The following is a 12412-nucleotide window of genomic DNA, read 5'->3' as shown; positions in this document are numbered from 1 at the left end:
TTATAGCTTGATGGCATTAGGGTACACTGTGCACCAGTGTCCACTAGAGCCTTATAGTCCTGTGGGTCTGATGTGCCAGGCCATCGGATCCACACAGTCCAGTAAACCCAGTTGTCCCTCTCCTCCACCTGGCTGGAGGCAGGGCCCATCTAGTCCTGGTCATAGGATTCTCCATTCACTTTCTGTAAAAATGGATTAGAATTCTTTCTCATAGGATCGGGAGTAAGATCAGCCCTTCCACTCTGTCGGCCACACCGTTCACAGTGCTCACTGGAGCCTGAAGCAGCAGTTTTCCTGGAAGAACCCTCATTTGTAGTTGTTTTTCCTTGCAATTCCCATACCTGTACATCTAGGACCAAGGTAGGTTTTCCATCCCACTTCTTCATATCCTCTCCGTGGTCCCGCAGGTAAAACCACAAGGTACCCCGTGTTGTATACCTTCTATATTCCTTCTCTTGAGTAGGGGAATGCTTACTCCTAATAGCTGAGATTATACTGGTTCATACAGGTGGGGAGTAAGACATATCCTCTTTGAATTGCTGGAACTCTCAGGACAGTTTCTCAGCTAGTATGTCTGGCAGTTTCTCCACAGCCGAGATGAGGGAGGAAGTGAGACTTTCTTCGTATTGCTGGAGTCGGTGAGCCAATTCATCTACTGTTGGTCACTTTGTCTTTCCAGTCCATTACTGCCAATGTGTTAGCATGTGATGATGGTGTGTACCATACAAACTTCCACCACATGGGTCGTGTGCATTGGACTTCATCTGGATCTGTGGGTAACTGCGTATTGTCCGGGTCATAATAAACCATCTCCCGCACAGCTAATTCCCTCAGGTACTGGATACCTTTCTCCATGGAGGTCCACTTGCATTGCTTTGTCAATGCCCCCTTCCCCAGAAAAGGATCCCAGCTACTTGGCTTCCCTACCCTCTAATTCCAAGCTGCTGGCCCTGTTATCCCAGCATTGGAGCAGCCAGGTGATAATGTGCTCACCTGGACGACAGCTGAAATCTTTTTGCATATCTCGCAGCTCACTCAGGGATAGTGACCGGGTGATTACCTCTGGTTCTGCCTTTTCTTCCTGTTCTCGTGATGACCCTGGGTCCTGGTTTCGGCTGGGACAGAGTTAACTCTCTTCTTAGTAGCTGGTACAGTGCTGTGTTTTGGATTCAGTGTGAGAATACTGTTGATGATAACACACTGATGTTTTAGTTGTTGCTAAGTAGCACTTATCTTAAGCCAAGGACTTTTCAGTTTCCCATGCTCTGCCAGCAAGCAGGTGTGCAAGAAGCTGGGAGGGAGCATAGCCGGGGCAGCTGACCTGAACTAGCCAAAGGGGTATTCCATACCATGGAATGTCATGCCCAGTATATAAACAGGGGGGAGTTGGCCGGGAGGGGCGGATCGTGGCTCTGGCATTGGTCAGCAGGTGGTGAGCAATTGCATTGTGCATCACTGGGGTTTTTTTCTTTTTTTCCCCTCTTCTTTTTTTGTTATATTACTTTTCATTACAATTATTATTATTATATTTCATTATTATTATTGTTAGTATTATATTTTACTTTAGTTATTAAACTGTTCTTATCTCAACCCACGAGTTTTACCTTCTTTCCCAATTCTCCTCCCCATCCCCCTGGGAGCGGGATGGAGTGAGGGAGCGGCTGCGTGGTGCTTGGCTGCTGACTGGGGTTAAACCACGACACCCTGGTTCACCTTCATCCCTTACTAAGCGAACTGATTTTTTTTAATATTTCTTCTTTTGTATAGGGGTGACTGATACTGGCACTGGTTAGTTCTCTGGTTCAGCCGCAGTGCCTGTCACCAGGGTTGGAGTAGCTGCCGTGTCTGTTGCGGTGGTTGGAGTAGCCACAGTGCCTGTCGCTGGGGTCTGAGTAGCCGCCGTGTCTGTTGAGGTGGTTGGAGTAGTCGCAGTGCCTGTTGCCGGGGTCTGAGTAGCCGCAGTGCCTGTTGTCCGGGTTAGATCTTTGGGTGGTATTCTTAAATAGTTGTTTAACCCTGAACAAGACGTGAACCACATTCAGGTTTCCTAGCAATAGGACCGTGCTGGTTTGAACATCCCAAGGATATTCAAAATTTTCGAAATTCTCAAAAGCTATTGTAATTAGCCTGGTGGAGAAGGGGAAGATGTGCGAAGATGTCTCCTCCATAGGTTGGCTCCCCAAGGAGAAAAGGTAAAAGGTGTAATTATAAATAGTTTCTGATGGATGGCTCCCGAAGTACGGAGGTGACGGCAATGCTGAGTACAAACACCCGATTAGTTTCACGACCAGCAATTCTATCGTATCATAAGCCAGTGTTACAAAGTACAACAACATGATAACTCTGGCCCAGTTCCCACGGGTGATAAACAGCACAACAGGGAGCATATACTGCAAGTAAGGTATTACATAACGCACCTTTAAGAACAAGTACACCAACTTTAAGAGCAAATGAATCAACATTGTGACCAGTGACTATCAAACCAATACAATGGATACTTACAACAAATTTGTTTTAACACAATCTGATCAGATCTGTTATCTCAACCCTTTGTGCCCCATGTTGGGTGCCAAAAAGGCTGTCGTGGTTTAACCCCAGCCAGCAACTAAGCACCACGCAGCTGCTCGTTCACTCCTCTCCCCCCCCCCGCCCCCGTGGGATGAGGAGGAGAATCGAAAACAAGTAAAACATAGATTGAGATAAGAACAGTTTAATAATTGAAATTAAAAAAATATATTATAATAATAATAGTAGTAATGAAAAGGAAGATAACAAAAAGAGAGTGAAATGTAACCCAAGGAAAGACAAGTGATGCACAATGCAATTGCTCACCACTCGCCGACTGATGCCCAGTTAGTTCCCGAGCAGCGATCCGCCCCTCCTGGCCAACTCCCCCCAGTTTATATACTGGGCATGATGTCATATGGTATGGAATAGCCCTTTGGCCAGTTTGGGTCAGCTGTCCTGATGGTGTCCCCTCCCAGCTTCTTGTGCCCCTCCAGCCTTCTTGCTGGCTGGGCACGAGAAGCTGAAAAATCCTTGACTTAGTATAAACACTACTTAGCAACAACTAAAAACATCAGTGTGTTATCAACGTTATTCTCCTACTAAATCCAAAACACAGCACTATACCAGCTACTAGGAAGAAAATTAACTCTATCCCAGCCGAAACCAGGACAGTAATTTATTTTAGAAAAAGTAACTCTGAATTTGAGAAATGAATCTCTGAAAATGAAATTAATTTTGCATGAATGTATTCACATAAAAAATGTCTTTGGCTTTAATGAAATTACTCAGTTTAATAAGGACATGTACGATATATCGAGAAAAGAAAGCTGAATTACTTAATTGGCCTCTAAAACTCAATAAATCGTAAGTATGATCCTGAAATACTTAAGTTCCCACTGTGTTGCTTTTTTGAGGTATAGCTAAAGAAATGCTTTAAACTGTCTATAAATCTAGCCTTCCAAATGTTGAATTTAGCTGTGAAAAATGACTTTTCCTAAAAGGAATATGGAAGAGTTTCTGAAAGTTGAAAGGAATACCTCTCGGCTCCAAGTATAGAATATCACGAGCAAGCACACACTTGCTTGAGTGCTTAAAGACAGCAATCTCGTTCCAAATATAAAACTGAAGCAAGAGAGATCCGACACCTGCTTTGACACTGGGTTCTATACGAAGCGACTCAAACGGCTCAGCAATACACCAGTTTCAACTCACAGGAGTTTTCACTGGTTCGCTGTGGCTGTACATCAGCGTAACCAAAAATAGATCTTAGCCTCATAAAGTCTATTTTGATTGCAAGTACCATCCTCTAAGAGGAAACAACTTGAAGTGCCTTTTGAACCAAATCTTTTGCTCTACTTATGAAAAGGTTGTCAGATCTTGAGTTTAATTGGTATCATTCAGTCTCTCTACAGCCCTATAACTCAATGGCTTTTAGAATATATTAACTGAGGAAAAAAATGTCCAAAAGGGCTTATACAACTAGTTCCTGGAAAATTTATTTAAAGAAACACAAGAGGAAAACTGCTTAACATACCAACCCTGGACTTGCAGGATTCATTTAAATCAGAAAGTAACAGAGGATTACAGAAATCAAAAAGGTTTATCATAGTATATTGTCTTTTTAATCACAAATAGGGGTTACACTAATAAAGACTAATAATTCTCAGAAGAAAATATTATTGATAGTGTTGAAAACAAGACATATAGGTGAATTCTGATATAGGGGCCTTTTTAGCCTGGGCCAGATCAATGCCATCTTCCTTCTCACAAAGAGGAGCCTACACAGTGTGTGACACTACAAACCAGGTACTGGTTTGGTCGTGTGCTCCTGCTCACCCAATGCCATCCCTCATTCAGTACCCACCCAGCTCCTGCAGGGTGGGTGTGGAGCACTTACACACACACGCGCAGATCTAGAGACTGCCTGCCTGCCAGCATCCCTAGCACTGTGTGCATCATCACAACCCATCACAGGCTGTACAATTTCTCTGATGCTGGTGAGAAATCCTGTCACTAGGACAGAGTGCTCAGGACATCATGAATCCATCTTGAAACCATCACTACAGACGTCAGGGCTTCTGTGAGGGAAGACCATGCTTGGGACTAGCTGTATTTCCACTGTCCAGTAGCAAAGTGCATGATTTCTGAACCTACATGGCAGAAGCATCGTTCCTCTGGATGGGTCTGCTCAAGCCCCCACGCGCTTCCCTCTCCCACAGTCCATCCTTTTCCCTAGCCTACTTCCAAAAGCCTCTTCAAAGGATCCTTCTCCTTTTTACTCCTCCCTCTTTGGCCTAACACTATGCTGGGCTGTGCAATCTCACAAATCCACAAGCAGTTTCTCTTCTTCCCCATACCTCATGCCACCTATGTGCTTTCCTACTGTACATCCTGCCTCTGGGGTCCTTCTTCTATAGAATGGCAAGACTGATGGTGGGGGAAATGATAAAGCTAAGGCCCTAGTAAGGTCTTGAGGGGTAAGAGGTAACAGATGATTCTGACAGGACAAATTTATTAATTCCTTCAGGAACATTACAAAACTGACCAGTTTTTTCTTGCCTACACCAAGAGGCAAGCAATAAAGAAACCTTAAGGCAACATGCACATTACAAGCCATCACGGCAAAGTAACAGCAACAAGATAAGGCCAGAAGAGGCCAATGCCATTCCCTTAGGAATCTAGGAAATAAATGTTTTCTAGGTCAATAAACCCCACCACCTTTCCCTGAGGAGTCCAGAATATAAAATGAAATGTTTTCAGTGCTAGGAGAGGCTGCATATAGTCTACTACAGCAGAACAAGTCAATAACATGAACTTACGTGAGTAGTGTCAATTTGCCTTTAATAGGTCAGATAAAAATCAAGCAGAAGCTCCTCACCTTTACCAAACAAATCAAATAGAGGGCTCTTAGCCCTTGTTTAAGTCCAAAGGAATCAAACAGAACAGGTTTCTAGCCTTTTTCAGTTTGCAGATCCCTCTACAAGTTTCCCATGGCTCTGTATACCCATGTAAGATGCCTGGCGATAGCACTGCTTCTCTTAGTTATCTTTCAAAGGCATACAGAAGTTGCCCATGGACCATGGACCCTCATCACTGACAGGTCTCACCCCTGTCCAAGTCCAGAGAAATCAGAGGAGTCTCTAGTCCAGGATTCTCACCCAACTTTTTCTAACAGATGTAGCTGGCACAAAATTTCCTTTTTCCAGGATCCTAGGCAGGGTTGGAGCAAGGCTCAGTGGGCTGATGTGATGTTGGGGAAGGTTCATCCTCCTTGGCGGTGTGCTGTTGGCCAGTTCCCTCTGCCCTGGATGCCAGAGATGCCCATACCCCATCAGAAAAAGGCCTGAGGCCAGGAAGGGCTGATTCAATTCTTCATCTTAAAGTGAATATCCTCGTGCTTTTTTAGTGTCTTCCCACCCTGGTCAGCCATTGCTGCTAGCCACCACCCCCAAGTTTCTACACCGTGGCACCTGATCAAGTGGCTAACCCCCAAGTGTGCTTCTGCACGAAACCCCTCAAGAGGTAAACATGCTGGTCTCCCATAACTGAAGGAGCTCCTCCCATGCACCAGGCAAGGCAACAGAATTTCCCTCCTATGAGAAGACTGTACTAGAAAATAGTAAGGTTTTGAGCCCTGAAGGGTGGTCAGTATAGGGGCATATGGGGAGGGGAGGGAGGCTAGGGTGCTTTTGGATGACTCCAGGTGAGTTAGCTGCCTGGAAACTCAGATGCCAATGGTAGTCCTACTGCCTGTAACAGCAGAGAGAAAGCCAGTCCCCTGCTTGTCCTGGTTTCGGCTGGGACAGAGTTAATTTTCTTCTTAGTAGCTGGTACAGTGCTGTGTTTTGGATTTAGTGTGAGAATGATGTTGATAACACTCTGATGTTTTAGTTGTTGCTAAGTAGCGCTTATCTTAAGCCAAGGATTTTTCAGTTTCTCGTGCTCTGCCAGCAAGCAGGTGTGCAAGAAGCTGGGAGGGAGCATAGCCGGGGCAGCTGACCTGAACTAGCCAAAGGGGTATTCCATACCATGGAATGTCATGCCCAGTATATAAACAGGGGGGAGTTGGCCGGGAGGCGCGGATCGCGGCTCGGGAACTAACTGGGCATCGGTCAGCGGGTGGTGAGCAATTGCATTGTGCATCACTGGTGGGGTTTTTTTTGTTTGTTTGTTTGTTTTCCCTTCCTCCCCTCCTTTTTTGTTATATTCCTTTTCATTACTATTATTATTATTATATTTCATTATTACTATTGTTAGTATTATATTTTACTTTAGCTATTAAACTGTTCTTATCTCAACCCACGAGTTTTACTTTTTTTTTTTTCCCCTCTTTCCTCCTCCTCACCCCACTGGGAGGGGGAAGGGGGAAGCGGCTGCGTGGTGCTTAGTTGCTGGCTGGGGTTAAACCACGACACTGCTACACCCAGGTTTCCTCACTGAGGGAGTCAGTTGGCTCATGCCAGATGAGCTAAAATTGCAGGCATGTAAAACAATCAGTGATTATGGACTAAAGCAGGATTTTGATGCAAGCAAAGATGTGTTAATTGAGGATGTTAACTAAACCTGTGATCTCCTCCAAGCACAGCTCTGCATGCCAGACACAGCAACAGGAGCATTTCTGTGCTGGTTTTGGCTGGGACAGAGTTAATTTTCTTCATAGTAGCTAGTATGGGGCTATGTTTTGGATTTGTGCTGAAAACAGTGTTGATAATACAGGGATGTTTTCATTACTGCTGAGCAGTGCTTACACAGAGTCAAGGCCTTTTCTGCTTCTCACACCACTCCACCAGCAAGGAGGCTGGGGGATGCACAAGAAGTTGGGAGGGGACACAGCCGGGACAGCTGACCCCAACTGACCAAAGGGATATTCCACACCATATGACATCATGCTCAGCAATATAAAGCTGGGGGAAGAAGAAGGAAGGGGGGGGATGTTCAGAGTTGTGGCGTTTTGTCTTCCCAAGTGACTGTTGCACATGGTAGAGCCCTGTTTTCCTGGAGATGGCTAAACACCTGCCTGCTGATGGGGGGTGGTGAGTGAATTCCTTGTTTTCCCTGAAAAAAGTATCTGGTGTTCCAGATGGTGTTCCCTGAAAAAAGTATCAGGTGTGTTCCCTGAAAAAGTATCTATCATCACTAAAAGATACCGGTATCCATTTTGCTGCGGTAGCTCAGAAAAGTCTATTTGCCAATAGTATCCTGGACTGTTTCCTCTCTTCGTCACCCCTAACAAAGGTCTTCAGGGCAAGTGAGGATTGTTCTTCAGGCATAATTCGCATTTCTTCATTATGCTTTTAATTATCCCAGTCATTCGTACACTTAGCACTTGTGTCTTTAACGCCTCCACCATTACCTCAATTCCCCAGTGAGTTTCTTGGTGTTGTTTGTTTGCCAATTTGCGCATAATTTCCTGTGTAACTATTGATGTGAAGGAGTCACCCACCACCCTTCTTGGTTCTTATTTGCCTTCAATAAATTAGCCAGTTGGTTGTCTTCTGGTGTATACTGCGGACTCCTAGGTCCCAACCTCTGGACCTTTTCCGGTAAAACTAGTAATACTTTATTCTCTGCTGCCTCTTTCGCAGCTTTATCTGCCATTCGGTTCCCTATATGCACTGGACTGTTTCCGAGTTGGTGCGCCTTACAATGTATGATGGCCACTAGTTTAGGCAAATTAATTGCTTGTAACAATTGTTGGGTCATTGGCCCATATTTAACTGGAGATCCTTGAGAAGTTAGGAGTCCCCTCTCTTTCCAAATGGCCCCATGAGCATGGACTATCCCAAAGGCAAACTTTGAATCTGTCCATATATTGACAGTCTTGTCCTTTGACAATTCTAATGCCCTTAGTAAGGCTATGAGCTCTGCCTTTTGGGCCGACATATTAGATGACAGAGCTTTAGCCTCAATTACCTCTTTAATGGTTACCACGGCATATCCCGCTTTCCACGTTCCGTCCCGCATAAAGCTACTACCATCTACAAACAGGTCCCAGTCCACATTCTCCATTGGCATGTCTTTCAAGTCCGCTCTGCTGGAGTACGTCTGCTCCATCGTTTGCAAACAGTCGTGGGTTAATTCTCCTCCATCAGGATCAGTAGTTAGAAAGGTCGCTGGATTCAGGATCGTGGTTACTTTCAGCTCCACATCGTCTTGTTCCAAAAGAATGGCCTGATAGTTCAGTATCCGGCTTGGTGACAACCAGTGTCCTCCTTTTTGTTCTAGAACTGCTGTAACTGCATGAGGCACAAACACAGTTAACTTTTGCCCGAGCGTCAATTTCCGGGCCTCTTGGATCAATAGTATTGTAGCCGCTACTGCTCGGAGACATGCTGGCCATCCTTTACTGACGTTGTCTAGCTGTTTTGAAAAGTACCCCATGGGTCTTTTCCACGATCCTAGTTTCTGGGCCAATACTCCTAATGCAACATGTAATCTTTCATGTACAAAAAGTTCAAACAGTTTTTCTAAATTCGGGAGGCCTAGAGCCGGGGCACTCATTAAAGTCTGTTTCAATTTTGTAAATGCATCTCTGCATTCTTGAGTCCAAACAAGGAGGTTTCCTCCCCCTTGTATTGCTTCATATAAGGGTTCGGCAATGAGTCCAAAATTCATTATCCATAAACGACACCATCCAGCCATCCCAAGAAATTCTCTAAGCTCTTGTTTTGATTTAGGTTCTGGGATTTGACAAATAGCCTCCTTCCTTTCTGTTCCGAGGCTACGCTGGCCCTGGGAAATTGTGAGCCCTAAGTATGTTACTTCCTGTCGGGTGATCTGTGCCTTCTTCCGGGACACCTTATACCCCGCCAGCCCCAAAAAGTTTAGGAGGTCTATTGTCATTTGTATGGAATCCTCCTTGTTACTGGCTGCCAGCAGTATGTCATCTACATATTGCAGCAAGGTGATATTTTCATGCATCTTTTGCCAATCTTCTAATTCCTTGGCTAATTGATTCCCAAAGATTGTAGGGCTATTCTTAAATCCTTGCGGTAATACTGTCCAGCACAATTGAGTTTTTCTACCAGTCTTAGGGCTTTCCCATCCGAAAGCGAACAGTTCCTGACTCTCAGCTGCTAGTGGAAGGCAAAAGAAAGCATCTTTCAAATCCAATACGGTAAACCATTTATCTGTTTCCTTCAAGGTGGTCAAGAGAGTATACAGGTTTGCCACTACCGGGTGGACATCTTGCACAATTTGATTTATAGCCCTTAAGTCCTGGACCAATCTATATTCTTCTGAATGCAGCTTTTTAACTGGCAACATTGGAGTGTTGTATTCTGATTGGCATTCTCTTAATAACCCAAAACTTATGAATTGTTCTATTAATGGTTCTAATCCTTTTCTAGCTTCTAGTTTAATTGGGTACTGCTTCCGTCTTACTGGTCTGGCATCCGGTTTCAGCTGGATAACTACCGGTTCTGCTGCTCGGGACCGTCCTGGTGTTCCTGAAGCCCAGACGAGAGGCGTTACAGTGTTTTCAACTTCTTCCGGTATCTCCGGTGACTCGGTTTCCTTCTGTAACATGAAAACTTGGGCATCTAGAGCTTTATTTTCAGGAATACGGATTTTGATTTTCCCTTTTTCAAAAGTGATTTGTGCGTTCAATTTACTTAATATGTCCCGTCCTAATAGCGGTACAGGGCAATCTGGCATATAAAGAAATTGATGGGTTAACACCCTTTTCCCAATTCCAAATTTCAAAGACTGGAAAAACGGCCGATTCTCTTTCTGCCTTGTGGCACCAATAATGCTTATAGTTTGTTGACTGAGATTCCCTTTGCAAGTATTAAGTACAGAGTAGATAGCTCCTGTATCGACTAAAAATTCTACCTCCTCTTCTCCCAGCTTTATTGTAACCAGGGGTTCAGCTGGGGATGAATCCCCCGGTCCTCTTCAGGCTTCATCACTAAGGGTCATTAATTTAACAGCTTGGAGGGTCAGATCCAAGTTCCCCGCCTGAGGACACTCCCTCTTCCAGTGCCCCCTTTCCCTACAGATAGCACATTGATCGTCCACAAGACGAGTTTGCCCAAAAAGGGGGGGTCTCCCAATTCCTCTGCCCCTCGACCCTCCCCTTCCTCTTTGTATTCCCTTCCCTCTCCCGATCCCCCTTTGAGTCCCAATTAAGGCTGCTATTAATCTTCCCTCACTTTGCCTTTCCCTTCAGGCTTGCCGGACTTCTTTTTCTTTCTCCCTATTATTAAAAGCCAACCACGCCACCTCCAGCATTTTCCCTACATCTCTTGAGTCCGCCCCTTCCAGCTTCTGAAGTTTCTTTCTTATATCTGGGACAGACTGTCCCATAAATATAGATGCTAATTGTACAGCCTCCTCCGGTTTCTCCGGATCCAAGTTAGTATACTTTCTAGTTGTAACCTTCAATCGTTCCATGAAGGCAGATGGTGATTCACTTGGTTCCTGTTTCACCTCATATAATTTAGACCAATTTATTGCCTTTGGCATGGCATGTCTTATGCCAAATATTATCCATCTCTGATATTTCATCAATAATCCCCGTGGCCCAGGTTGATTAGGACTCCAGCTTGGGTCAGTGGAGGGAAAGTTCTGATCCACTGTCCCTTCTATATCCCCATTAGCATGTGCTCCCTCCACTTGCTTCCTAGCCGTAGTCAACACCATCTTCTTTTCTGTGCTATCTAATAGGGTATCCAGAATTACCTGTATGTCATTCCAATCTGGGTCCTGGGTTCTAATGATTGTTTCAACCACCTTAGCCACTCTTTCCAGGTCCTCCCTGTATATTCCCACGGTCTCTTTCCATGATCGCAAATCCGTTATTGAAAAGGGTACCTTAACCATTACTGGCCCATTGTTTCCGACCGCTTGTCGGAGCGGAGCTTGAATGACCTCTCCCATCCTCTGCTTCCTTCTAGTCCTACCTGCAAGAGGACTAGATCCTTCTGCCTCCCTATGTTCACCAACCTCTGCTCTCCTTTCCTGAAATCTTTCTTCTCTCTCTAAGCTACTACTGCTAACATGGTCTTCCTCCAGACCATTCCCCAACCTCTGTCGGGGTGCCACCACAAACTCCAAATCATCCTCCTCTTCCTTCGATCTACATTTCAAACACCTTTTATCGATACTACAAGCTGAACAACGCCTCTTCAAGTTCTTATATCTTCCTTCCTTTTCTAAAGCAAAAACCATAGGATCCTGCGGAATCATTCCGCATTCTTTCTGGCTTTCTGCATGGTTTCTCAACATAAAGAACAAATCAACATATGGCACTTCATTCCATTTCCCTTCATGGCAGCAAAACAACATTAATTGTAATATAGTATTATACTTCAAAGTCCCATTCTTTGGCCATTTTTCTTGGTCATCCAAAATATACAGTGGCCACCAATGATTAAAATACTCTATGAGTTGCCTCCGAGTAAGGGGGCCTCCCCCGATCTTTCCCCAATGCCTTAATATACATCCAAGGGGAGATTTTTTCAAAATCCCCTCCTCCATCAAGGGTTTATTACCCATTGTAAAAAGTGCAACAACAACACAGAACACAGAAACACAAAAGCAATTTCTTACAATAGTACAAAAACACCAAGACAATGAGACTATAACACAATGATTTCACATAAAAATGTGTTACCCTGTGGGATTCGCAGGGAGTGTTGCGAGTGACCTTGAACAATTAAACATAGCCTTGAAAGACATAGAATAAGGGAGTAAGTAAGTGATGAAGCAGGTGTGCAGAAAAGAAGCTGAAGACTGAAATAACTTGGAAAACAGATAAGAGACCGAAGCCAGAAGACGTGTGTCTTGCTCGACAGCACCAATCAGAAGCTTAGCCGTGGCGCATGAACAGAAGGTATTAACTAATCATGGAACAAGCCTGAGTGCGTGGACAGCTAATGAATCTATATAAGCACAAATTTGT

At 44.5% G+C, this 12412-nt stretch overlaps 1 protein-coding gene across 1 annotated transcript; it reads right to left on the bottom strand.

The window, feature by feature from the left end:
- Window positions 1-1802: 1802 nt before the first annotated feature.
- On the bottom strand, window positions 1803-11697 carry LOC127027997 (uncharacterized). The gene is made up of 3 exons (XM_050913830.1): window positions 11191-11697; window positions 7952-10356; window positions 1803-2016 (listed from the first exon to the last, which is right to left on the bottom strand). Exons 1-3 carry the CDS (start codon window positions 11695-11697, stop codon window positions 1803-1805), a joined length of 3126 nt encoding a protein of 1041 aa, XP_050769787.1.
- Between the last annotated feature and the right edge of the window lie 715 nt (window positions 11698-12412).

The sequence above is a fragment of the Gymnogyps californianus genome, unplaced genomic scaffold, assembly GCF_018139145.2.
Source record: "Gymnogyps californianus isolate 813 unplaced genomic scaffold, ASM1813914v2 HiC_scaffold_127, whole genome shotgun sequence".
Taxonomy (NCBI): Eukaryota; Metazoa; Chordata; class Aves; order Accipitriformes; family Cathartidae; genus Gymnogyps; species Gymnogyps californianus.
Note: the sequence above shows the minus strand (reverse complement) of the source record. Positions and strands in the feature narration are given on the sequence as shown.

Excerpts from the sequence above, each read along its gene's own strand:
- LOC127027997 (XM_050913830.1), bottom strand. The coding sequence starts at position 11,697 with ATGATTCCGCAGGATCCTATGGTTTTTGCTTTAGAAAAGGAAGGAAGA. Across the intron at positions 10,357-11,190 it reads CAGATTGGAATGACATACAG|CTGGGAGAAGAGGAGGTAGA; the intron begins GTAATTCTGGAT and ends GTTACAATAAAG. Across the intron at positions 2,017-7,951 it reads AATAAGAACCAAGAAGGGTG|GGTTAAACAACTATTTAAGA; the intron begins GTGGGTGACTCC and ends CGTCTTGTTCAG.